Genomic DNA, 26,625 nt, shown 5'->3' on the forward strand with positions numbered 1-26,625 from the left:
GGAGGATCTGTGAGTTTTTAAGTGTGAAACAGGGGTAAGCTTTTTTTTTTTTTTATTTGGGGGTTTGAGGTTTTTTATAGAGTGGTTTGGATGGTAGAAGGCTATAACTATTGCAAAGAATTGAGTACTGAGCACATGAGGTGGGATTTCATAAGGAAGATCATTGTTTCTATGTGTAGGATGTTAAAGACAGATGTGGTACAGGGAAGTACGAGGAGGGGAGTTGGGTATTTTGGAGGGTTTTAGGATGAATTGCACAGGTGATTCAGAGGGGAACAGTGTGGTTTCAAGAGTAGTAGAATATATGTGGATCAGGTGTTTGCTTTGAAGAATATGTCAGATACTTTAGAGAAAGAAGAGGAATTTTGAGTTATATTTAAGGTCATTTCACACATATCAGTGCCGTGTCATTCATTGTCGATGAAATCTGTGATGCATCAGTGATGCCTATGCACATTGCACACATACTCGTCTAGTTTGAATTGAAGTCAGTGATTTTCGAGGTGGCAAACTTTACAGACATGGAATTGGCAGTGATTGCCATAATTTTGGATGAAGAGGACGAGCATCAGGTGAAGACAAGGAAGTGCGACTAGGCTCTACTGTAATTATCATGAACACATGAACCACGCCTAGCCTATACATAATATATACATGTAAATATACATAATCAAAACACTTATTACACGAAAAAGTACGTACCATCTGCTTTCGATTCTTACCCTATCCTATTTCATGTCTCGTGTTTGAAACTGTTGTCCATATATTTGGGATGCGGTAAATCATAAAGAACACAATGATCCCTAAACTTCAATTAGTTGTACGTCATTCATTCTTATTCACAAACCCACACAAACCATAGGCAAGCCACAAGCCATACCAAAAATATCGTTGGCGATGATATACAACTTTACGATACGCACCTGACACTGAGAGGGTTAATATAACGTACTGCGCCAGGTCTTGTGTGATTATGTCAGTCAAATTCAAAGTAACTATATTTTTTTTTTTATCACTGATACTGATGAACTGAGTGGGCGCGGCACTGACACGTCACTGACATGTGCGAATTGACCTATATGGATGTAGAGAAAGCAAATGAGAGGTTTGATAGATTTGCTTTGTGGACGGTGATCCTGTATTTTTTTGTAGGAGGAAAGCAACTAGAAACTGCGAGCAGTTTTTATCAATAATAATTGTGTGTGTGTGTAGGAAGAGAATTTATTGAATGGTACCAAGTGAAGGTAGGTCTGCATGGAGGATGAGTAATTTCACTATGAATGTTTCATCTGTTTATGGATGAGGTGGTGAGGGAAGTAAATGTGAGAGTTGGGGACGAGTGGTAGTGCTCCATAAATGAGTCAGTTGATGTTTATAGATGACGCAGTTCCTGGTGGCATACTTTAGTAAGAAACTGAAACTGCAGAAGTTGGAGTGTGAGTATGGGACTGTATGTGAGAGGGTAGAAAGTCGGGTTAATGTGACTGAAAGTAAGCTAATGAGGTTAAGCAGAGAGAGAGAGTTTGATTTAAGTGAGTTTGAAAGAGAACCTGAAAGATGTAGAATGTGTAAGATACCATAAATTGACCGACTGGAGCCTACGGATTGGATGTGAAGGCAGAGGTCCTTGGTCCATTGAAGAAGGTCAGTGTTTTTCAGGGCAAAGATGGATAAAGTTGACGTCCCACCTATGCTGCATGAATGAGAGTTGTGGGCCGTAAATGCAAATATATGGTAGTAATATGGATATGCGGGAAATGAAGTGCCTAAAACAATATGTGGTGTGAGGGAGGATGATCCAGCAAGAAATAACATTGTTTGATAGAAGTTTGGTAAAGTGAATTACGTTTGAGAGAGCTGAGGAAGGTGTGCAGAAATTATTTGGACGTATGAACATTGAGAGTGAGGAGGGACTCATTAAAGAACATGTACATTCATTGGAAGTGAGAGGAACAAGGAGGGGGTGAAACAAAGAATAAGATTGAGTGAAAGATGTTCAGATTTGCAGGGGCCTGGAAGTGCTGGAGGTTGAGAGATTTAGTGAGCTAAAGCAGGGCATATGAAGTAGTATGGGGAAACCATGGAAAGGTATATGGAACTTGGCTGTGGATAGAAAGGCTATGGTTTAGGTTAGAGTTGATGAGAGCAGATAAGTTTTGATTCTTTTGTTCATCAAGCTACCTAGCTAATAATGCTGGAAACAACAAACAAGCATAGAAATGTATCTATGTAAATGGGTATATAAATGTTCTCAGCTGTTTGAATATCGTACTGGGAAGTGGAATTTCAGTATGAAAAGTACACCGATGCTGAATCAGTATACATCTTTTATTCATACTCGATGTTTCAGAAGATTTTTATACGTTTCAGTAGATTTTTGTTCCATTGTCAGTGAGCTTCAAAATCCTACAAAGCTCGTTAGGAACCTAGCTAGAAACAATTTATGTGCAAACAAGACTCAAATCTATTAAGGTAAGCAACAGTTATTGTAAATAGGCAATTGGTAAATATTTGAGTGATTTTCTCAAGATGTAACTCAAAGGTGGGGGGGTATATGTATGGAAAAAAAATAGTCTGAGCTCCTTAAATTTGAACAACATTGCAATATGAAATTGATACAAATAATGGAGTAAAATACTGTCGAAAGTCCAAAACACAAACAGAAAATAACCATCCTGGTGTCATGGCTTCAAAACGCTGGCTCTCTGCAAACTGTTGGTTGAAAAGAAAAACTTGAAAACTTAAGGGAAACCTTCACTCAGTGATTTGGTTTTGGTAGAAGACAATCATTTAGATTTGGTGTCTATCTTGATATCCACAAACTCTACAGAAAGCATAAGTCCAGATTACAGTTTTCAGAGTCCAAAATTTTGAATCACTTGGTTGTACAATAGGTCTTTGTTTCTCTGATTGCTGTCTAATTTAGGAGTTCTTGGATTTCTTCAGTCCCATGCGTATTCTTAATGAAAGCCCATGATGTTCATCAAATGGCATGGAAAGATTGCATATTATCTTATTAATAAGCTACCCCAAAGATGCTACATGAATGTTTGTACACTACAGATAAATGTAAAGGAATTGAAATTTTTTTCTTTACATTTGAAGAGGCTGCCTGTAGTATTAGAAGTAAATACTATCCTGAAATCAATGGTGAAGTAATTGGCTTCAGTAATTTGCAAGTTTCCTTGTGAAAGAGCAACTAACACGACCCATGTATTGTAATATTACATAGAATGTACTCTTTGGTTCAATGATTTTAGGGACTTTTTTGATAAAGATAATATCTATAAATTCCTTTGTGTACTTTCAGTAAAATGCAAAAGAAATTAATTTTACATAAACATATTCTCAAAAAATCTAACATCAGTCAATGTAGATAGTAGATTAGCTTTAGATTTTAATGACAGGAAAGAATCCACCGTAGTGGTAAGGCCTGTGTGTGTTGGTTTCTTTTAAATGGATATTGGAGAACTGTTGTTCTTTCTGTAAGCATTGATATCTAGGAAGAGAAGTTTATTTTGAGTTTCACATTCTCACATGAAATGGACATTAGGATGTTTTTAGTTCATGGAATCAAAGAACAACTGACTTTGATGTCTACTTTTGAATAATGAAATGCATCATCAACTTATATGTAGTAAACTGACTGCCTAAAGCAGGAGATCATTCAGTCAGCCTCTTTTGTTCATTTTGACATGAAGTTATTTGCTGAGTAGGATCAAGTGGACAGCCCATTTTTGCTAAGTAGGTTCAGGTGGACTGCCCATACTTTCATCATACCAGCACACACAGCCCATACCACTGGATTAGATTCTTTCTGTCATTTAGATTTAAAGCTTATTTGATATGCAAAAATTACATTATACTTTGGAATTTCTTGCCCAGCTAGTCCATGTGGAATGAAGGTTTTTATATATTTCCCCTGGTCAGTAATGATTAGATATGCATAAAAAAAAAAAATAGTGTCCTGTGGATGACTTAACTAAAGCATTAATGAAAAATTGCATTCAGTAATTTGACGTATCCAGGATCTTGAATATATAGAAACTTGAGTTGATTAAAAATTGTGGTTGTTGTCACATGCTAGCATAATTGCTTTTGGTGCAGAGTGTTTTATATGAAAATATGTACTCTGTTACTGGCTTGTCTGAAGTAGGAATATCCCCCGTGCTGAAGTGGTGAAGTTAGTATTTGTATCCTCATTTGTTTCTGTTTCTTGTAATATTTTGAAAGTAGAGTGATTACAAGATCAGTATAATCTGTGTAAAAAATCATTAATAGATGATGCCTGTACGTGAAAAGTTAACATATCACTGATTAGAATTAATTATTCCACAGTTTATGATATTATGATCCATCAGAAAGTGGACTGTACAGCATATTATGGATGAAAGTTGGCATTTATGATGTTTCTTTTGCAGCCACCACCGCAGTCCACAAAGAATCAGGTGAGCGTCAACGGTGTGGCCGGGGGAGCATCAGGAGCCACAGGAGGAAGTGCTGCTACTGCTTGTGATCCCCAGCCTGCTACAGATCAGCAGCTACCACGTACGCCGCGTAAGTCCAAGTCGATGGGTCGCATTCACGGTGGAGGAGCTGGGCCGGAGGTAGGAGAAGGGGCAGCTGGTGGCCCTGAGACAGTCGGCAACACTCAGCAGCAGGGTGGTAACCAGGAGGGCCAGCACGACCAGGCACCATCCCGCCCCGACGCTGCTGCACCAACCCAACACTGGCACCGGGGCCACCGCCGCACGCCCTCTGACGGAGTAGCATGGCGACACTCCAAAGGTACACATGGGCACATGCACACACAAGGGCTTCTGCCCATACATGGTTAGGGGCTGTTGTGGAGGAGAAATAAGGTGGAAAGTGTTTTTGGCATTGTTGATAGTCACAAATGTCTTGTCTTAGGTATGTAGGTATCCTTAGGTTCTCTGGATCAACTTAAAATCAGCAATATGAAAAGAGCTCTCTGTTTTGTTCATTTACCATGTTCAACTATTTATAGCCAATCTGTGATTAATGCAGATATGATTAAAGAAAATCTGATGATTGCTCTTATAAAAAAATCTAAAAAGATCTAGCATCGATTACTCCCGCACAGGCAACCAGAGAATAGAACAACTTGAGGACATAACTTGAAATTAAGCAAGAAACTTGTAAAATAGTCGTGAGGAAGTACTTTTATGGTGTAAATGTGATGAATGAATGTAATAGAATGACTGAAAATATGTTCATCGCATGCAACATACAGAAATTTATGAAGTCGTATGATAGAGAGTGTTCAAGAGATGGGACTCCATGAATGTAAAACTTCCCCCCAATACAATACAGTTAGATAAAGATACACACCATCCAGAAGCAGCAACATTTTTTGCTGATTAGAAAGACTACAGCTTTCCAGGCCTGGTTGTTAAAGTTAGGAAAAGGAGTGGTGTGTAATGGGGCTCCTAAATTAAATATTTCTCAAATATAACTTCACTATGTCAGATTGAGCAGTAAAATAGCAGTAATAGTGGAAAAATCAGATATAAATTGGATGTAAGGAGTGATGCCAAGCTCAGTAAACTAATGTTTTGTATGTTGGTGTTTGTAAAGCATATCTAAACTAGAAGATATTATAGATGAGTGGCAATATGCTAGTAAAGAAATTAGGCAAGAAATTCTGTAGAGGAGTGCAACAGTAACTGAAGGAATGGAAAGTATTTATTGGTTATTGGCAACTTTGCCCACTGATTTGACCAGCCAGCTTCAAAGAGTATTTTGTCTGGATAGATTTTATTTTGTACCAAGAAGAAAACCAACTGTTATTCATGGAAACATCTCTTAGATAAAATATTTTACAGTGATAAGGGTATGAGGACCATAAAACTCCAGTTAGATGTGAAGAGCATTCCCATGTCAGTAAACTAGAGAACTGTAAATAATTGTATTCTGGCCAGTAAGACAACTAACTAGTATTATTAGATGACTGTGAGGAACAACATATAACTTTTAGCACAGCATGAACCACTCATATGGGGACCATAAGCCAAGGCAAGAAAATTTAGTCTAGCAAGGCTATTCCTAATATCAAATACACACAGCCAAGCTAGGCAAGTTTTGTTTTTTAATTTGAATCTAAAGTAAAAATGGAATTAGATAAGTAAAGGTAACAGGAACAGTGTTAATCAGTTATAAGAAAGGAGACTAGGGGAAGAAATAATGAGTCTACTACAGAGACTGTAAGGTTGGAGAAATTAATGAAAAGTGATAAGCTGGATCAGAGGTTAAAAAGGTTGGCAGGGAAAATAGAAAAGAGATTGATATCAAATTGGATGGCAGATGTCATCTGATGGGAGAGATGAGGTAGTCAGAAAGCAATTAGTAGGTGTAAGAGAGCAAGAAATTAGCAAAGCCAGAGAATGAATAAGGAACAGGAAATCTTTCAAAAGAAAAGTGTGGACAAGGCAGAGGGATAATCCAAAGCTTTTGTGTGTGTGTGCGATTACTTGTTCTGTGTTAAAGGAGGAGAGTTTTTTGCTCTTGTTGCCCCATCTCATAACCTTGTATATATGTTCCATGTATTTACTTCTGTATAATGTGTGCACACACACACACACACACCCACACGCGTAGCCCATGCTAGGGACACATTTTGATAACCAGCCTCTCAGGAAGGATAACCATTGGGTGGACTGTGGACTGGTTTATCTAATCAGGATTTGAACCTGTGCAGGTTTGATCCTGAGTTGACTGTACTGGGAGGGAGTTTTACATTCATGGAGCCCCCATCTCTTGAACATTTTCTAATATCATATGATCTCTTAAATTTATGTATGTTGTCAGGATTAACCATTTCCTCAGTCATTTTGTTCCATGCTTTTGCTACTCTTATAAAAGTATTTTTCAGCATTCCTCACGTTATGTCTTCTCGTTACTCTATCCCTACATCTCTCGAAGAACTGTTTACTGTCAACATTTTTGCTCTCTTTTGAAGACTTAACATTTGTGATCAGGCATTTGTTTATGAAGTTCGTTATTGAAAAGTAAGGGTGAAGTGTTGAGGTAAATGTTATCATTTTATCTTCAAGCATAAGTTGATCTAGAGATTCACTCTAAATAGGTAAGGAAAAAGGGACATGCTATGTATTCAATTGTATGCAGGTTTTGAGAAGGAACCTTAAACTAGAATTAGTCCTCTCTCTTTCATTAGTTACAGTGTACTGTGTTATGGTACAGTATGTGCTGAGATGCTGATTAAAGTTATATACAGTAATGAACATCATGTGGAACTGTGCTGAATTTATTTTAATTAGCACTTTTTCTGATGTGAAGTTTGCATCGTTATCACTGAGAATGAGTTACTTTATTTCATCTGATGCTTTTTGATCTTGTCACAGATAATACAGTGCCTATTTAAGGTCTTATTGCAAGGCTGATATATTTCCTATTATGATAAAGACAGAACTGTATTTACTGTAGAAAGTATAATTCACCATGGTAGAGTATTAAGCAATATTTCCAGGCTTCGTGATTTTTCGGACCAAGTAGTGAAATCATGTTGAAACTATCTGCGCAAACAGAAACAAGGAAATATTGAGTGTCCTGAGACTAGTTGGCACTTTGCTGTTGATTATGACTTTTATGTCATAATTTGATGAAATCGGTTAAAAGTTTGCATGTAATGCAATTGTCACTATGGTCACAAAGGTGTAATAGACTGTTGAAGGACTGAATGACATATTTAGTATTGTGTATTAAGGTAGATAATTTTCATATCAAGATCAACTGGTTGAATACAGTGATTGATAAGCATTTAGAATGTTAGAGTACCATAGATTATCTTTTTAGTAAGAATATATTCACTAACATCACATCAACATCAAAATGAATAATTGTTAATTTTTTACTTACTTAGATTTTTTCACTAGATTAGTTATATATATATATATATATATATATATATATATATATATATATATATATATATATATATATATAGATATATATATATATATATATATATATATATATATATATATATATATATATATATATATATATATATATTGATTTTAGTAATATAGATTACTATGCAGCCTTTTTATGAATAAAGGCATTAAACACCATCAAATGTACTGGGAGCATACATTATTTGTACATCTATAGTTGAATTATTTCTTTACATAGGATGTGTGTTCCATACCCAGTAGTAAGTCCAAGTATTTAGGATAATCCAAGAAATTGTTTTAAGTTATATGAATGGAAAATCTTGAGAAATATAAAAGAGCCTGCTCCATTAGTTATTGATAAGTTTTTCTGTTATATTAATTAGAAGTAAGTTAATGAACTGTAATTAAGCCCATTGTGATAGTAGATAGAGAGGTGCTCCGCCCACTTATACCAGCCATCCCACCCTGGAACAAGTAAGAAAATACATACAGCACACATTGTCACATGAGGAGGCAGAAATGCTCTGGTGGTGGTCTGTGAAGCACTTGTACAATTGTACATAAGTAGTGCATGATTACACACACTAGGGATAAAATAGTGGTGTTTTGATATATCTGCCATCTGTCAAAACTACATTTACTTTCACCTTCTTCTCTTGCTATTAACAACTGCATTGGTTGTAGAAGTCATGTAACATTTACCAATAAGAAATTAAGATTGATCTGAAATAATGATTTTAGTCTTGAGGATATGTTTTTCTATCATAAGATATACTCTTTTATCTATGATGTGTTACATATTCATTTATCATTACATTAAATCTCTAGAGCCCATTTTATGGGGCTCTTGTGGCAATAAGGCTGGATTCCACTCAGAAGCCCAGAAGTAATGAACTTTTCTATTGTCAAAAGCTCATTCATGAGACATTTTTTTCCCCCATTAATGGTGATACAGTTTTGTTGAAAATGACTTTTCACATTGGCATAACCACTTCCAGGTTGAGTCTGTTAGCACCCATGGTTGTGGATAGGGAGCTGTGGTTTCATTATATACATGACAGCTAGAGAGTGGATCTGAGCTAATGAGGCCTGCAGCCTCCTGCACCCCAAAGTTTGGAAGTGGCAGGGGAATGTAGACTTATTGGAAGTAAGAAATTTTTTGACTTAAAGTTGACTTGACTTATTGTGTTACCTCAGGCAGGTGGAACCTGGTAACACCTATGGGGGCTGGAAATCCTCCCCTCTAGTCTTTGATTTTCCAAAAGAAGGAACAGAGAAGGGAGCCAAGTGAGGATTTTCCCTCTTAGGTTCTGTCCTCTGTTCTTAATGATACCTCGCTAATGCTGGAAATGGTGAACATGTATGGAAAAAACTGGCAGTGGAAAGATGAAGTGAAAAAGATATTGAGCAAGCGGGGCCTGAACATGCAGGAGGGTGAAAGGTGTGCAAGGAATAGAGTAAATTGGAACGATGTGGTTTACCGGGATCGATGTGCTGTCAATGGATTGAACCAGGGCATGTGAAGTGTCTGGGGTAAACTGTGGAAAGTTTTGTGGGGCCTGGATGTGGAAAGGGAGCTGTGGTTTCGGTGCATTATACATGACAGCTAGAGACTGTGTGTGAACAAATGTGGCCTTGTTGTCTTTTCCCAGCGCTACCTCGCGCGCGTGTGGGGGGAGGGGGTTGTTATTTCATGTGTGGCAGGGTGGCAACAGGAATTAATATAGGCAGCAAGTATGAATTATGTAAATGTGTATATATGTATATGTCTGTGCATGTATATATATGTATACGTTGAAATGTATAGGTATGTATAAGTGCATGTGTGGACTGTATGTATGTACATGTGTATGTGGGTGGGTGGGCCATTCTTTCCTTTGTTTCCTTGCGCTACCTCGCTAACATGAGAAACAGCAACAAAGTATAATAAAAAAAAATAAAAAGATATAGAAATCTGGGAGTGGACTTAGCAGCGGATGGGACCATGGAAGTGTCACAGTGGGGGAGGGAGCATTGAAGAATTTGTGGAAGGCAAGAACATTATCTTAAGAGAGCAAATATGGGTATCTTTGAAGGAATAGTTGTTCCAACGATGTTATTTGGTTGGAAGGCATGGGCTATAGATAGGGCTGTGCAGAGGAGGGTGCATGTGTTGGAAATGAAATGTTTGAGGACAATATGTGGTGTGAGGTGGTTTGATTGAGTAAGTACTGAAAGGGTAAGAGAGATGTGTGGTAATAAAAAGAGTGTGGTTGAGAGAGCAGAAGAGGGTGTGTTGAAATGGTTTGGTCACATGGAGAGAATGAGTGAGGAAAAATTGACAAAACGATTTATGTGTCAGAGGTGGAGGGAAGGAGAAGCGGGAGACCAAATTGGAGGTGGAAGGATGGAGTGAAAAAGGTTTTGAGTGATTGGGGCCTAAACATACAGGAGGATGAAAGGCATGCAAGGAATTGAGTGAATTGGAAGGATGTGGTACACCAGGGTCGACGTGCTGTCAGTGGATTAAACCAGGGCATATGAAGCGTCTGGGGTAAACCATGGAAAGGTCCGTCGGGCCGGGATTTGGAAAGGGAGCTGTGGTTTTGGTGCATTACACATGACAGCTAGAGACTGAGTTTGAATGAATGTGGCCTTTTTTGTCTGTTCCTGGCACTGCCTTACAGGAGGGGTGGGAGGATGCCATTTCTTGTGTGGTGGGGTGGCAATGGAAATGGATGAAGGCAGCAAGTATGATTATGTACATGTGTATATATGTATATGTCTGTGTATGCATATGTATGTATCGCTGAAATGTATATGTATGTATATTTGCATGTGTGGGCATTTATGTATATGCATGTGTATGTGGGTGGGTCAGGCCATTCCATATCTGTTTCCTTACACTACCTTGCTAATGTGTGAGATGGCAGTTAAGTATAATGAAAAATATGAAAATAGATAATGTTTATGTTTATTATACTTAATCGCTGTTTCCTGCATCAGCAAGGTAGCACCAGGAAACAAATGAAGAATGGCCCATCCTTTCATATACACATATATATACATAAATGCCCATGCAAGCACATATACATACACTTACATATACATATCAACTTATACACATATACATACTTTTTTTTTTCTTTGCTTTGTCGCTGTCTCCCGCGTTTGCGAGGTAGCGCAAGGAAACAGACGAAAGAAATGGCCCAACCCACCCCCATACACATGTATATACATACGTCCACACACGCAAATATACATACCTACACAGCTTTCCATGGTTTACCCCAGACGCCTCACATGCTTTGATTCAATCCACTGACAGCACGTCAACCCCGGTATACCACATCGCTCCAATTCACTCTATTCCTTGCCCTCCTTTCACCCTCCTGCATGTTCAGGCCCCGATCACACAAAATCTTTTTCACTCCATCTTTCCACCTCCAATTCGGTCTCCCACTTCTCCTCGTTCCCTCCACCTCCGACACATATATCCTCTTGGTCAATCTTTCCTTACTCATTCTCTCCATGTGCCCAAACCATTTCAAAACACCCTCTTCTGCTCTCTCAACCACGCTCTTTTTATTTCCACACATCTCTCTTACCCTTACGTTACTTACTTGATCAAACCACCTCACACCACACATTGTCCTCAAACATCTCATTTCCAGCACATCCATCCTCCTGCGCACAACTCTATCCATAGCCCACGCCTCGCAACCATACAACATTGTTGGAACCACTATTCCTTCAAACATACCCATTTTTGCTTTCCGAGATAATGTTCTCGACTTCCACACATTCTTCAAGGCTCCCAGGATTTTCGCCCCCTCCAACACCCTATGATCCACTTCCGCTTCCTTGGTTCCATCCGCTGCCAGATCCACTCCCAGATATCTAAAACACTTTACTTCCTCCAGTTTTTCGCCATTCAAACTCACCTCCCAATTGACTTGACCCTCAACCCTACTGTACCTAATAACCTTGCTCTTATTCACATTTACTCTTAACTTTCTTCTTTCACACACTTTACCAAACTCAGTCACCAGCTTCTGCAGTTTCTCACATGAATCAGCCACCAGCGCTGTATCATCAGCGAACAACAACTGATTCACTTCCCAAGCTCTCTCATCCCCAACAGACTTCATACTTGCCCCTCTTTCCAAAACTCTTGCATTCACCTCCCTAACAACTCCATCCATAAACAAATTAAACAACCATGGAGACATCACACACCCCTGCCGCAAACCTACATTCACTGAGAACCAATCACTTTCCTCTCTTCCTACATGTACACATGCCTTACATCCTCGATAAAAACTTTTCACTGCTTCTAACAACTTGCCTCCCACACCATATATTCTTAATACCTTCCACAGAGCATCTCTATCAACTCTATCATATGCCTTCTCCAGATCCATAAATGCTACATACAAATCCATTTGCTTTTCTAAGTATTTCTCACATACATTCTTCAAAGCAAACACCTGATCCACACATCCTGTACCACTTCTGAAACCACACTGCTCTTCCCCAATCTGATGCTCTGTACATGCCTTCACCCTCTCAATCAATACCCTCCCATATAATTTACCAGGAATACTCAACAAACTTATACCTCTGTAATTTGAGCACTCACTCTTATCCCCTTTGCCTTTGTACAATGGCACTATGCATGCATTCCGCCAATCCTCAGGCACCTCACCATGAGTCATACATACATTAAATAACCTTACCAACCAGTCAATAATACAGTCACCCCCTTTTTTAATAAATTCCACTGCAATACCATCCAAACCTGCTGCCTTGCCGGCTTTCATCTTCCGCAAAGCTTTTACTACCTCTTCTCTGTTTACCAAATCATTTTCCCTAACCCTCTCACTTTGCACACCACCTCGACCAAAACACCCTATATCTGCCACTCTATCATCAAACACATTCAACAAACCTTCAAAATACTCACTCCATCTCCTTCTCACATCACCACTACTTGTTATCACCTCCCCATTTGCGCCCTTCACTGAAGTTCCCATTTGCTCCCTTGTCTTACGCACTTTATTTACCTCCTTCTAGAACATCTTTTTATTCTCCCTAAAATTTAATGATACTTTTTTTTTTTTTTTCCAAAAGAAGGAACAGAGAATTGGGCCAGGTGAGGGTAGTCCCTCAAAGGCCCAGTCCTCTGTTCTTAATGCTACCTCACTAATGCGGGAAATGGCGAATAGTTTGAAAGAAAAAGATATATATATAGAGAAAGGTGCAAGAGGTGAAAAAAAGGGCAAATGAGAGTTGGGGTGAGAGAGTATCATTGAATTTTAGGGAGAATAAAAAGATGTTCTGGAAGGAGGTAAATAAAGTGCGTAAGACAAGGGAGCAAATGGGAACTTCAGTGAAGGGCGCAAATGGGGAGGTGATAACAAGTAGTGGTGATGTGAGAAGGAGATGGAGTGAGTATTTTGAAGGTTTGTTGAATGTGTTTGATGATAGAGTGGCAGATATAGGGTGTTTTGGTCGAGGTGGTGTGCAAAGTGAGAGGGTTAGGGAAAATGATTTGGTAAACAGAGAAGAGGTAGTAAAAGCTTTGCGGAAGATGAAAGCCGGCAAGGCAGCAGGTTTGGATGGTATTGCAGTGGAATTTATTAAAAAAGGGGGTGACTGTATTGTTGACTGGTTGGTAAGGTTATTTAATGTATGTATGACTCATGGTGAGGTGCCTGAGGATTGGCGGAATGCGTGCATAGTGCCATTGTACAAAGGCAAAGGGGATAAGAGTGAGTGCTCAAATTACAGAGGTATAAGTTTGTTGAGTATTCCTGGCAAATTATATGGGAGGGTATTGATTGAGAGGGTGAAGGCATGTACAGAGCATCAGATTGGGGAAGAGCAGTGTGGTTTCAGAAGTGGTAGAGGATGCGTGGATCAGGTGTTTATTTTGAAGAATGTATGTGAGAAATACTTAGAAAAGCAAATGGATTTGTATGTAGCATTTATGGATCTGGAGAAGGCATATGATAGAGTTGATAGAGATGCTCTGTGGAAGGTATTAAGAATATATGGTGTGGGAGGAAAGTTGTTAGAAGCAGTGAAAAGTTTTTATCAAGGATGTAAGGCATGTGTACGTGTAGGAAGAGAGGAAAGTGATTGGTTCTCAGTGAATGTAGGTTTGCAGCAGGGGTGTGTGATGTCTCCATGGTTGTTTAATTTGTTTATGGATGGGGTTGTCAGGGAGGTAAATGCAAGAGTTTTGGAAAGAGGGGCAAGTATGAAGTCTGTTAGGGATGAGAGAGCTTGGGAAGTGAGTCAGTTGTTGTTCGCTGATGATACAGTGCTGGTGGCTGATTCATGTGAGAAACTGCAGAAGCTGGTGACTGAGTTTGGTAAAGTGTGTGGAAGAAGAAAGTTAAGAGTAAATGTGAATAAGAGCAAGGTTATTAGGTACAGTAGGGTTGAGGGTCAAGTCAATTGGGAGGTCAGTTTGAATGGAGAAAAACTGGAGGAAGTGAAGTGTTTTAGATATCTGGGAGTGGATCTGGCAGCGGATGGAACCATGGAAGCGGAAGTGGATCATAGGGTGGGGGAGGGGGCGAAAATTCTGGGGGCCTTGAAGAATGTGTGGAAGTCAAGAACATTATCTCGGAAAGCAAAAATGGGTATGTTTGAAGGAATAGTGGTTCCAACAATGTTGTATGGTTGCGAGGCGTGGGCTATGGATAGAGTTGTGTGCAGGAGGATGGATGTGCTGGAAATGAGATGTTTGAGGACAATGTGTGGTGTGAGGTGGTTTGATCGAGTGAATAACGTAAGGGTAAGAGAGATGTGTGGAAATAAAAAGAGCGTGGTTGAGAGAGCAGAAGAGGGTGTTTTGAAGTGGTTTGGGCACATGGAGAGAATGAGTGAGGAAAGATTGACCAAGAGGATATATGTGTCGGAGGTGGAGGGAACGAGGAGAAGAGGGAGACCAAATTGGAGGTGGAAAGATGGAGTGAAAAAGATTTTGTGTGATCGGGGCCTGAACATGCAGGAGGGTGAAAGGAGGGCAAGGAATAGAGTGAATTGGAGCGATGTGGTATACCGGGGTTGACGTGCTGTCAGTGGATTGAATCAAGGCATGTGAAGCGTCTGGGGTAAACCATGGAAAGCTGTGTAGGTATGTATATTTGCGTGTGTGGACGTATGTATATACATGTGTATGGGGGGGGTTGGGCCATTTCTTTCGTCTGTTTCCTTGCGCTACCTCGCAAACGCAGGAGACAGCGACAAAGTATAATAAAATATAAAAAAAATATATACATATACACAGACATATACATATTTACACATGTACATATTCATACTTGCTTGCCTTCATCCATTCCTGTCGCCACCCCGTTCCACAGGAAACAGCATCGCTTCCCCATCTTCAGCAAGGTAGTGCCGGGAAAACAGACAAAAGCCACATTCAGCTTGTCTCTAGCTGTCATGTGTAATGCACCAAAACCACAGCTCCCTAACTACGTCCAGGATCCACAGACCTTTCCACAGTTTACCCTGGATGTTTATGGCCTGGTTCAGTCTCTTGACAGCATGTCAATCCCGTATGACACATCATTCCATTCATCTATTCCTTGCCCTCCTTTCACCCTCCTGCATGTTCAGGCCCCGATCACACAAAATCTTTTTCACTCCATCTTTCCACCTCCAATTCGGTCTCCCACTTCTCCTCGTTCCCTCCACCTCCGACACATATATCCTCTTGGTCAATCTTTCCTCACTCATTCTCTCCATGTGCCCAAACCATTTCAAAACACCCTCTTCTGCTCTCTCAACCACGCTCTTTTTATTTCCACACATCTCTCTTACCCTTACGTTACTTACTTGATCAAACCACCTCACACCACACATTGTCCTCAAACATCTCATTTCCAGCACATCCATCCTCCTGCGCACAACTCTATCCATAGCCCACGCCTCGCAACCATACAACATTGTTGGAACCACTATTCCTTCAAACATACCCATTTTTGCTTTCCGAGATAATGTTCTCGACTTCCACACATTCTTCAAGGCTCCCAGGATTTTCGCCCCCTCCAACACCCTATGATCCACTTCCGCTTCCTTGGTTCCATCCGCTGCCAGATCCACTCCCAGATATCTAAAACACTTTACTTCCTCCAGTTTTTCGCCATTCAAACTCACCTCCCAATTGACTTGACCCTCAACCCTACTGTACCTAATAACCTTGCTCTTATTCACATTTACTCTTAACTTTCTTCTTTCACACACTTTACCAAACTCAGTCACCAGCTTCTGCAGTTTCTCACATGAATCAGCCACCAGCGCTGTATCATCAGCGAACAACAACTGATTCACTTCCCAAGCTCTCTCATCCCCAACAGACTTCATACTTGCCCCTCTTTCCAAAACTCTTGCATTCACCTCCCTAACAACTCCATCCATAAACAAATTAAACAACCATGGAGACATCACACACCCCTGCCACAAACCTACATTCACTGAGAACCAATCACTTTCCTCTCTTCCTACATGTTGTACACATGCCTTACATCCTCGATAAAAACTTTTCACTGCTTCTAACAACTTGCCTCCCACACCATATATTCTTAATACCTTCCACAGAGCATCTCTATCAACTCTATCATATGCCTTCTCCAGATCCATAAATGCTACATACAAATCCATTTGCTTTTCTAAGTATTTCTCACATACATTCTTCAAAGCAAACACCTGATCCACACATCCTGTACCACTTCTGAAACCACACTGCTCTTCCCCAATCTGATGCTCTGTACATGCCTTCACCCTCTCAATCAATACCCTCCCATATAATTTACCAGGAATACTCAACAAACTTATACCTCTGTAATTTGAGCACTCACTCTTATCCCCTTTGCCTTTGTACAATGGCACTATGCATGCATTCCGCCAATCCTCAGGCACCTCACCATGAGTCATACATACATTAAATAACCTTACCAACCAGTCAATAATACAGTCACCCCCTTTTTTAATAAATTCCACTGCAATACCATCCAAACCTGCTGCCTTGCCGGCTTTCATCTTCCGCAAAGCTTTTACTACCTCTTCTCTGTTTACCAAATCATTTTCCCTAACCCTCTCACTTTGCACACCACCTCGACCAAAACACCCTATATCTGCCACTCTATCATCAAACACATTCAACAAACCTTCAAAATACTCACTCCATCTCCTTCTCACATCACCACTACTTGTTATCACCTCCCCATTTGCGCCCTTCACTGAAGTTCCCATTTGCTCCCTTGTCGTACGCACTTTATTTACCTCCTTCTAGAACATCTTTTTATTCTCCCTAAAATTTAATGATACTTTTTTTTTTTTTCCAAAAGAAGGAACAGAGAATTGGGCCAGGTGAGGGTAGTCCCTCAAAGGCCCAGTCCTCTGTTCTTAATGCTACCTCACTAATGCGGGAAATGGCGAATAGTTTGAAAGAAAAAGATATATATATAGAGAAAGGTGCAAGAGGTGAAAAAAAGGGCAAATGAGAGTTGGGGTGAGAGAGTATCATTGAATTTTAGGGAGAATAAAAAGATGTTCTGGAAGGAGGTAAATAAAGTGCGTAAGACAAGGGAGCAAATGGGAACTTCAGTGAAGGGCGCAAATGGGGAGGTGATAACAAGTAGTGGTGATGTGAGAAGGAGATGGAGTGAGTATTTTGAAGGTTTGTTGAATGTGTTTGATGATAGAGTGGCAGATATAGGGTGTTTTGGTCGAGGTGGTGTGCAAAGTGAGAGGGTTAGGGAAAATGATTTGGTAAACAGAGAAGAGGTAGTAAAAGCTTTGCGGAAGATGAAAGCCGGCAAGGCAGCAGGTTTGGATGGTATTGCAGTGGAATTTATTAAAAAAGGGGGTGACTGTATTGTTGACTGGTTGGTAAGGTTATTTAATGTATGTATGACTCATGGTGAGGTGCCTGAGGATTGGCGGAATGCGTGCATAGTGCCATTGTACAAAGGCAAAGGGGATAAGAGTGAGTGCTCAAATTACAGAGGTATAAGTTTGTTGAGTATTCCTGGTAAATTATATGGGAGGGTATTGATTGAGAGGGTGAAGGCATGTACAGAGCATCAGATTGGGGAAGAGCAGTGTGGTTTCAGAAGTGGTAGAGGATGCGTGGATCAGGTGTTTATTTTGAAGAATGTATGTGAGAAATACTTAGAAAAGCAAATGGATTTGTATGTAGCATTTATGGATCTGGAGAAGGCATATGATAGAGTTGATAGAGATGCTCTGTGGAAGGTATTAAGAATATATGGTGTGGGAGGAAAGTTGTTAGAAGCAGTGAAAAGTTTTTATCAAGGATGTAAGGCATGTGTACGTGTAGGAAGAGAGGAAAGTGATTGGTTCTCAGTGAATGTAGGTTTGCAGCAGGGGTGTGTGATGTCTCCATGGTTGTTTAATTTGTTTATGGATGGGGTTGTCAGGGAGGTAAATGCAAGAGTTTTGGAAAGAGGGGCAAGTATGAAGTCTGTTAGGGATGAGAGAGCTTGGGAAGTGAGTCAGTTGTTGTTCGCTGATGATACAGTGCTGGTGGCTGATTCATGTGAGAAACTGCAGAAGCTGGTGACTGAGTTTGGTAAAGTGTGTGGAAGAAGAAAGTTAAGAGTAAATGTGAATAAGAGCAAGGTTATTAGGTACAGTAGGGTTGAGGGTCAAGTCAATTGGGAGGTCAGTTTGAATGGAGAAAAACTGGAGGAAGTGAAGTGTTTTAGATATCTGGGAGTGGATCTGGCAGCGGATGGAACCATGGAAGCGGAAGTGGATCATAGGGTGGGGGAGGGGGCGAAAATTCTGGGGGCCTTGAAGAATGTGTGGAAGTCAAGAACATTATCTCGGAAAGCAAAAATGGGTATGTTTGAAGGAATAGTGGTTCCAACAATGTTGTATGGTTGCGAGGCGTGGGCTATGGATAGAGTTGTGTGCAGGAGGATGGATGTGCTGGAAATGAGATGTTTGAGGACAATGTGTGGTGTGAGGTGGTTTGATCGAGTGAATAACGTAAGGGTAAGAGAGATGTGTGGAAATAAAAAGAGCGTGGTTGAGAGAGCAGAAGAGGGTGTTTTGAAGTGGTTTGGGCACATGGAGAGAATGAGTGAGGAAAGATTGACCAAGAGGATATATGTGTCGGAGGTGGAGGGAACGAGGAGAAGAGGGAGACCAAATTGGAGGTGGAAAGATGGAGTGAAAAAGATTTTGTGTGATCGGGGCCTGAACATGCAGGAGGGTGAAAGGAGGGCAAGGAATAGAGTGAATTGGAGCGATGTGGTATACCGGGGTTGACGTGCTGTCAGTGGATTGAATCAAGGCATGTGAAGCGTCTGGGGTAAACCATGGAAAGCTGTGTAGGTATGTATATTTGCGTGTGTGGACGTATGTATATACATGTGTATGGGGGGGGTTGGGCCATTTCTTTCGTCTGTTTCCTTGCGCTACCTCGCAAACGCAGGAGACAGCGACAAAGTATAATAAAATATAAAAAAAATATATACATATACACAGACATATACATATTTACACATGTACATATTCATACTTGCTTGCCTTCATCCATTCCTGTCGCCACCCCGTTCCACAGGAAACAGCATCGCTTCCCCCATCTTCAGCAAGGTAGTGCCGGGAAAACAGACAAAAGCCACATTCAGCTTGTCTCTAGCTGTCATGTGTAATGCACCAAAACCACAGCTCCCTAACTACGTCCAGGATCCACAGACCTTTCCACAGTTTACCCTGGATGTTTCATGTGCCCTGGTTCAGTCTCTTGACAGCATGTCAATCCCGGTATGACACATCATTCCAATTCACTCTATAATTGCTGATAACCATGAGGAAAATGAAATATGATAATTCCTAAGTGTGCATCCTCAGGGGAGCTACAAGTGTGAGATAGAAGGCTTAGGACAGCCAGTTTATGGACAAAGAAGAGTTGGAGCTAAGGCACCGTTGATATACAAGTGTTTCCAGTTTGTGGTTTTCCTGTCTAGTACCGTGCCTGTCTTAGAATTTTATTATGTGGACAAGATGGGGAACCATTTACAAATTTTGCTTGTGACAGAGCTATCCAGTTTGTGTAGATCTTCACTAATGTTCATGTTACAATTCTTTGTATATCTAATAAGGGAAGAGTCAATGATATTACAGTTTGTAACTGAATTCTCATTACTCCAGTCAGTACAGTGGTCATTGCTTTTACCACGATTAAACAAAGCATTTGATTCTTGTCCTGTTCTTATATACTATATTTATGTTGCTTAAGTCTAATAGTGAGATCCTTACTAGTCTGCCCAGTATAAAGCATGTTACAGCTTTCCCAAGGTATTCTGTAAACACAGTCCCGCAGAATTTTCTGGTGAGTTTTTGATTAAGATATTCATAATAGTATTGCTATTGTTGAAGCATGCATTCACATTAAAGGATTTAAGCAAGCTGGGGAGTAACATAAATGATCACTAAATGGGAAACTAAAAGTTTTTGATAACAAGGGGAGGTTTTGTGCTAACTCTATAAAATGATTTCTCTGCCAATTTAAGAGATTTATCAGTGAAAGATCTAGGATACTTTAATTTTGATCCAGTTGAATATATCTTCTTCGAACTCATCGTCAATGAATTCTTGATTGCATATTAACAATGCCCTAAGAAACATCAGCTGGAATGATGGTCTGTTAACTCTGTCATGTTGAGCTAAGTAATAGTGAATATGATAACAATCAGTGGTGGCTTTTCTGTATATGCTAAACATAAACATATTTTCAACCTTATGGATGTAGCCTTCAACAATAACAATGCTATTAAGAATATCTCTAGTGAAAAACTCATCAGAAAATTCTCTAGGCTTTGTTTATAGAATACCTTGTAAAAGATGTAAAATGTTTTATATTGGGCAGACTGGTGAGTTTCTCTCTGTTAGACTTAAGCAACACATATAGTATAAGAACAGGAAAATAATCAAATGCTTTGTTTAATCAAGTTCAGAATTATGACCATTGTATTGATTGGGGTAATGCTAATTTAGTTTTAAACTGCAACTCCTTGACCAAGGAAATATCACTTATGAAATACACAAAGAATTGTAGCATGAATATTAGTGAAGGTCTATACAAACTGGATTGCTTTGTTTTAGGAAAAATTTGTAAATGCTTCCCTGTCTTGTCCACATAATAAAATTTTATGACAAGCATGTTGCCAGACCTGATATCCACGAACCGAAAACAGTTGTGTACCAATGGTGTCTTTGCTCCACCTCTTCTTTGTATGTAAAATGACTGTTCTGAGTCTTCTATCCCATTCTCTTACCTACCCTGACGATTTGACTATTACACGAAAGTGCACTTTTGATTTATCTTGTTTCATTTTCCTTGTATTCATCAGCAAGTACTAGATGTTGTGCACCACTGTAAACTACTTTAATATATGTATATATACAGTAAACCTTTGATTTGATGGAGTAATAAGGAGGAAGGGTTGTCCATCAATGCAGAAAGTCAGTTAAATCGAGTGTGACCTCTGGGCCATATTTTGATACAGTGTACAGTCTTATACAATATACGACTATTGAATTATGATAAAAAATATTTGATATTTACTCACCTGACCACATGATAGATTGAGGCAGATTGAGACTAAAACAAAGCAAGTCTACCCCTTGCTATCAAAAACAAGTGCGATATGAAATGCTCATGGTGCAGCATTTGAGATTTTTTATTTTTTCATTTTTTTAATTATTAATTATTTAATCTATTTATTATACTTTGTCGCTGTTTCCCATGTTAGCGAGGTAGCATAAGGAAACAGACAAAAGAATGGCCCAACCTACCCACATACACATGTATATACATAAACGCCCACACACACACATATACACACCTATACATTTCAACGTATACATACACAGATATATACATATATACACATGTACATATTCATACATGCTGCCTTCATCTATTCCCACCGCCACCCAGCCACACGTGAAATGGCACCCCCCTCCCCCCTGCATGCGCGCGAGGTAGCGCTAGGAAAAGACAGCAAAGGCCACATTTGTTCACACGCAGTCTCTATGTCATGTGTAATGCACCGAAACCACTGCTCCCTTTCCACATCTATGCCCCACAAAATTGCCATGGTTTACCCCAGACACTTCACATTCCCTGGTTCAATCCATTGACAGCACATTGCTCTGGTATACCACATCGTTCCAATTCACTCTATTCCTTGCACGCCTTTCACCCTCCTGTATGTTCAGGCCCTGATTGCTCAAAATCTTTTTCGCTCCATCCTTCCACCTCCAATTTGGTCTCCCACTTCTCCTCGTTCCCTCTACCTCTGACACATTTATCCTCTTTGTCAATCTTTCCTTACTCATTCTCTCCATGTGAACAAACCATTTCAACACACCCTCTTCTGCTCTCTCAATCACACTCTTTTTATTACCACACATCTCTCTTACCCTTTCATTACTTACTTGATCAAACCACCTCACACCACACATTGGCCTCAAACATTTCATTTCCAATACATGCAACCTCCTCCACACAACCCTATCTATAGCCCATGCCTCGCAATCCTGGGGATAGGGGAGAAAGAATACTTCCCACATATTCACCGCGTGTTATAGAAAGGACTAAAGGGGGCGGGAGCAGGGAGCTAGAAACCCTCCCTTCCTTGTATTTAACTTTATAAAAGGGGAAAACAGAAGAAGGAATCATGTGGGGAGTGCTCATCCTCCTCGAAGGCTCAGATTGGTGTGTCTAAATGTGTGTGGATGTAACCAAGAAGAGAAAGAAGGAAAGATAGGTAGCATGTTGAGGAAAGGAACCTCGATGTTTTGGCTCTGAGTGAAATTAAGCTCAAGGGTAAAGGGGAAGAGTGGTTTGGGAATGTCTTGGGAGTAGAGTCAGGGGTTGGTGAGAGGACACGACCAAAGGAAGGAGTAGCACTACTCCTAAAGCATGAGTTGTGGGAGTATGTGATAGAGTGTAAGAAAGCAAACTCCAGATTGATATGGGTAAAACTGAAAGTGGATGGAGAGAGATGGGCGATTGTTGGTGCCTATGCATCTGGTCATGGGAAGAAAGATCATGAGAGGCAAGTGTTTTGGGAGCAGCTGAGTGAGTGTGACCGGTTTTAGTGATTAATGATTTGAATGCAAAGGTAAGTAATATGGAAGTTGAGGGTATAATTGGTGTACATGGGGTGTTCGGTGTTGTAAATGAAAATGTTGAAGAGCTTGTAGATTTATGTGCTGAAAAAGGACTGTTGATTGGGAATACCTGGTTTAAAAAGAGAGATATACACAAGTATATGTATGTCTCCATGGTTGTTTAATTTGTTTATGGATGGGGTTGTTAGGGAGGTGAATGCAAGAGTTTTGGAAAGGGGGCAAGTATGCAGTCTGTTGTGGATGAGAGAGCTTTGGAAGTGAGTCAGCTGTTGTTTGCTGATGATACAGCACTGGTGGCTGATTCGTGCGAGAAACTGCAGAAGCTGGTGACTGGGTTTGGTAAAGTGTGTGAAAGAAGAAAGCTGAGAGTAAATGTGAATAAGAGCAAGGTTATTAGGTACAGTAGGGTTGAGGGACAAGTCAATTGGGAGGTAAGTTTGAATGGAGAAAAACTGGAGGAAGTGAAGTGTTTTAGATATCTGGGAGTGGATTTGGCAGCGGATGGAACCATGGAAGCGGAAGTGAATCATAGGGTCGGGGAGGGGGCGAAAGTTCTGGGAGCATTGAAGAGTGTGTGGAGGTCGAGAACATTATCTCGGAAAGCAAAAATGGGTATGTTTGAAGGAATAGTGGTTCCAACAATGTTATATGGTTGCGAGGCGTGGACTATGGATAGGGTTGTGCAGAGGAGGGTGGATGTGCTGGAAATGAGATGTTTGAGGACAATATGTGGTGTGAGGTGGTTTGATCAAGTACGTAATAATAGGGTAAGAGAGATGTGTGGTAATAAAAAGAGTGTGGTTGAGAGAGCAGAAGAGGGTTTTTGAAATGGTTTGGTCACATAGAGAAAATGAATGAGGAAAGATTGACCAAGAGGATATATGTGTCGGAGGTGGAGGGAACGAGGAGAAGTGGGAGACCAAATTGGAGGTGGAAAGATGGAGTGAAAAAGATTTTGGGTGATTGGGGCCTGAACATACGGGAGGGTGAAAGGCGTGCAAGGAATAGAGTGAATTGGAAGGATGTGGTATACCAGGGCCGACGTGCCGTCAATGGATTGAACCAGGACATGTGAAGCATCTGGGATAAACCATGGAAAGTTGTGTGGGGCCTGGATGTGGAAAGGGAGCTGTGGTTTCGGTGCATTATTACATGACAGCTAGAGACTGAGTGTGAACGAAAGTGGCCTTTGTTGTCTTTTCCTAGCGCTACCTCGCGCACATTTAGGGGCAGGGGGTTGTTATTTCACGTGTGGCGGGATGGCGATGGGAATGAATAAAGGCAGACAGTATGTATTATGTACATGTGTATATATGTATATGTCTGTGTGTTTATATATACGTATACGTTGAGATGTATAGGTATGTATATTTGCGTGTGTGGACGTGTATGTATATACAGGTGTTTGTGGGTGGGTTGGGCCATTCTTTCGTCTGTTTCCTTGCGCTACCTCGCTAATGCGGGAGACAGCGACAAAGCAAAATAAATAAATAAATAATATATGTAAGTAGGAGAGATGGCCAGAGAGCTTTATTGGATTACATATTAATTGATAGGCATGTGAAAGAGACTTTTGGATGTTAATGTCCTAAGAGGGGCGACTGGAGGGATGTCTGATCATCATCTTGTGGAGGCAAAGGTGAAGTTTTGGAGAAGTTTTCAGAAAAGAAAAGAGAATGTTGGGGTGAAGAGGGTGGTGAGAGTAAGTGAGCTTGGAAAGGAGACTTTTGTGAGGAAGTACCAGGAGATTGAGTGCAGACTTGCAAAAGGTGAGAGCAAATGACATGAGGGGAGAGGGGGAGGAATGGAATGTATTTAGGGAAGCAGTGATGGCTTGCTCAAGAGATGCTTGTGGCATGAGAAAGGTGGGAGGTGGGCGGATTTGAAAGGGAAGTTAGTGGTGGGATGAAGAAGTAAGATTGTTAGTGAAAGATAAGAGAGTGGTGTTTGGATGATTTTTGCAGGGAAGTAGTGCAAATGACTGTTAAATGCATAAAAGAAAGAGGCAGGAGGTCAAGAGAAAGGTGCAAGAGGTGAAAAAGAGGGCAAATGAGAGTTGAGGTGAGAGAGTATTATTGAACTTTAGGGAGAATAAAAAGATATTTTGGAAGGAGGTAAACTGTGCATAAGACAAGACATCAAATGGGAACATCAGTGAAGGGGGCTAATGGGGAGGTAATAACAAGTAGTGGTGAAGTGAGAAGATGGACAGTGAGTATTTTGAAGGTTTGTTGAATGTGTTTGATGGTAGAGTGGCAGATATAGGGTGTTTTGGTCGAGGTGGTGTGTGAAGTGAGAGGGTCAGGGAGAATGGTTTGGTAAACAGAGAAGAGGTAGTGAAAGCTTTGCGGAAGATGAAAGCCAACAAGGCAGCAGGTTTGGATGGTATTTCAGTAGAATTTATTAAAAAGGGGTGACTGTGTTGTTGATTGGTTGGTAGGGATATATCATTGTATGTATGGTTCATGGTGAAGTGCCTGAGGATTGGTGGAATGCATGCATAGTGCCATTGTACAAAGGCAAAGGAGATAAATTTGAATGTTCAAATTACAGAGGTATAAGTTTGTTGAGTATTCCTGGGAAATTAAATGGGAGGGCATTGATTGAGGGTATAGGCATGTACAGAGCATCAGATTGGGGAAGAGCAGCGTGGTTTCAGAAGTGGTAGAGGATGTGTGGATCAGGTATTTGCTTTGAAGAATGTATGGGAGAAATACTTAGGAAAACAGAGGGATTTGTATGTAGCATTTATGGATCTGGAGAAAGCTTATGATAGGGTTGATAGAAATGCTTTGTGGAAGGTATTAAGAACATATGGTATGGGAAGTAAGTTGCCAGAAGCAGTGAAAAGTTTTTATTGAGAATGTAAGGCATGTGTACAAGTAGGAAGAGAGGAAAGTGATTGGCTCTCAGTGAATGTCGGTTTGCAGCAGAGGTGTGTGATGTCTCCATGGTTGTTTAATTTGTTTATGGATGGGATAGTTAGGGAGGTGAATGCAAGGATTTTGGAGAGGGGGCAAGTATGGAGTCTGTTTTGTGGATGAGAGAGCTTGGGAAGTGAGTCAATTTTTGTTTGCTGATCATATAGTGCTGGTGGCTGATTTGGGTGAGAAACTGTAGAAGTTGGTGACTGAGTTTGGTAAAGTGTGTGAAAGAAGAAAGTTGAGAGTAATCGTGAATAGGAGCAAGGTTATTAGGTTCAGTAGGGTTGAGGGACAAGTTGATAGGGAGATAAATTTGAATGGAGAAAAACTGGAGGAAGTTAAATGTTTTAGATATCTGGAAGTAGACTTAGCACCGAATTGAACCATGGAAGTGGAAGTGAGTGACAGTGTGGAAAAGGGAGTGCAGGTTCTGGGAGCATTGAAGAATGAGTGGAAGGTGAGAACACTACCTCGTAGAGCAAAAATGGGTATATTTGAAGGAATAGTGGCTCCAACATATAGCATGGGCTATATAGATAGGGTTGTGCGGAGGAGGGTGGATTTGTTGGAAATGAAATGTTTGCAGACAATAT

At 40.4% G+C, this 26,625-nt stretch overlaps 1 protein-coding gene across 28 annotated transcripts in view; it reads left to right on the forward strand.

Annotated features, from left to right (window-relative positions):
- The window catches only part of LOC139755367 (uncharacterized), an 876,210-nt gene that overhangs the window by 627,666 nt on the left and 221,919 nt on the right, over nucleotides 1-26,625 (forward strand). For 27 of the 28 annotated variants that reach the window (XM_071673553.1, XM_071673567.1, XM_071673560.1 and 24 more), the window contains one exon: nucleotides 4,422-4,788. In XM_071673553.1, coding sequence (XP_071529654.1) covers nucleotides 4,422-4,788 — 367 coding nt within the window. The remainder of the gene's footprint in view (nucleotides 1-4,421; nucleotides 4,789-26,625) is intronic. The other variant, XM_071673571.1, reaches the window with a different exon arrangement.

This window comes from Panulirus ornatus, chromosome 19 (genome assembly GCF_036320965.1).
Source record: "Panulirus ornatus isolate Po-2019 chromosome 19, ASM3632096v1, whole genome shotgun sequence".
Classification (NCBI taxonomy): Eukaryota; Metazoa; Arthropoda; class Malacostraca; order Decapoda; family Palinuridae; genus Panulirus; species Panulirus ornatus.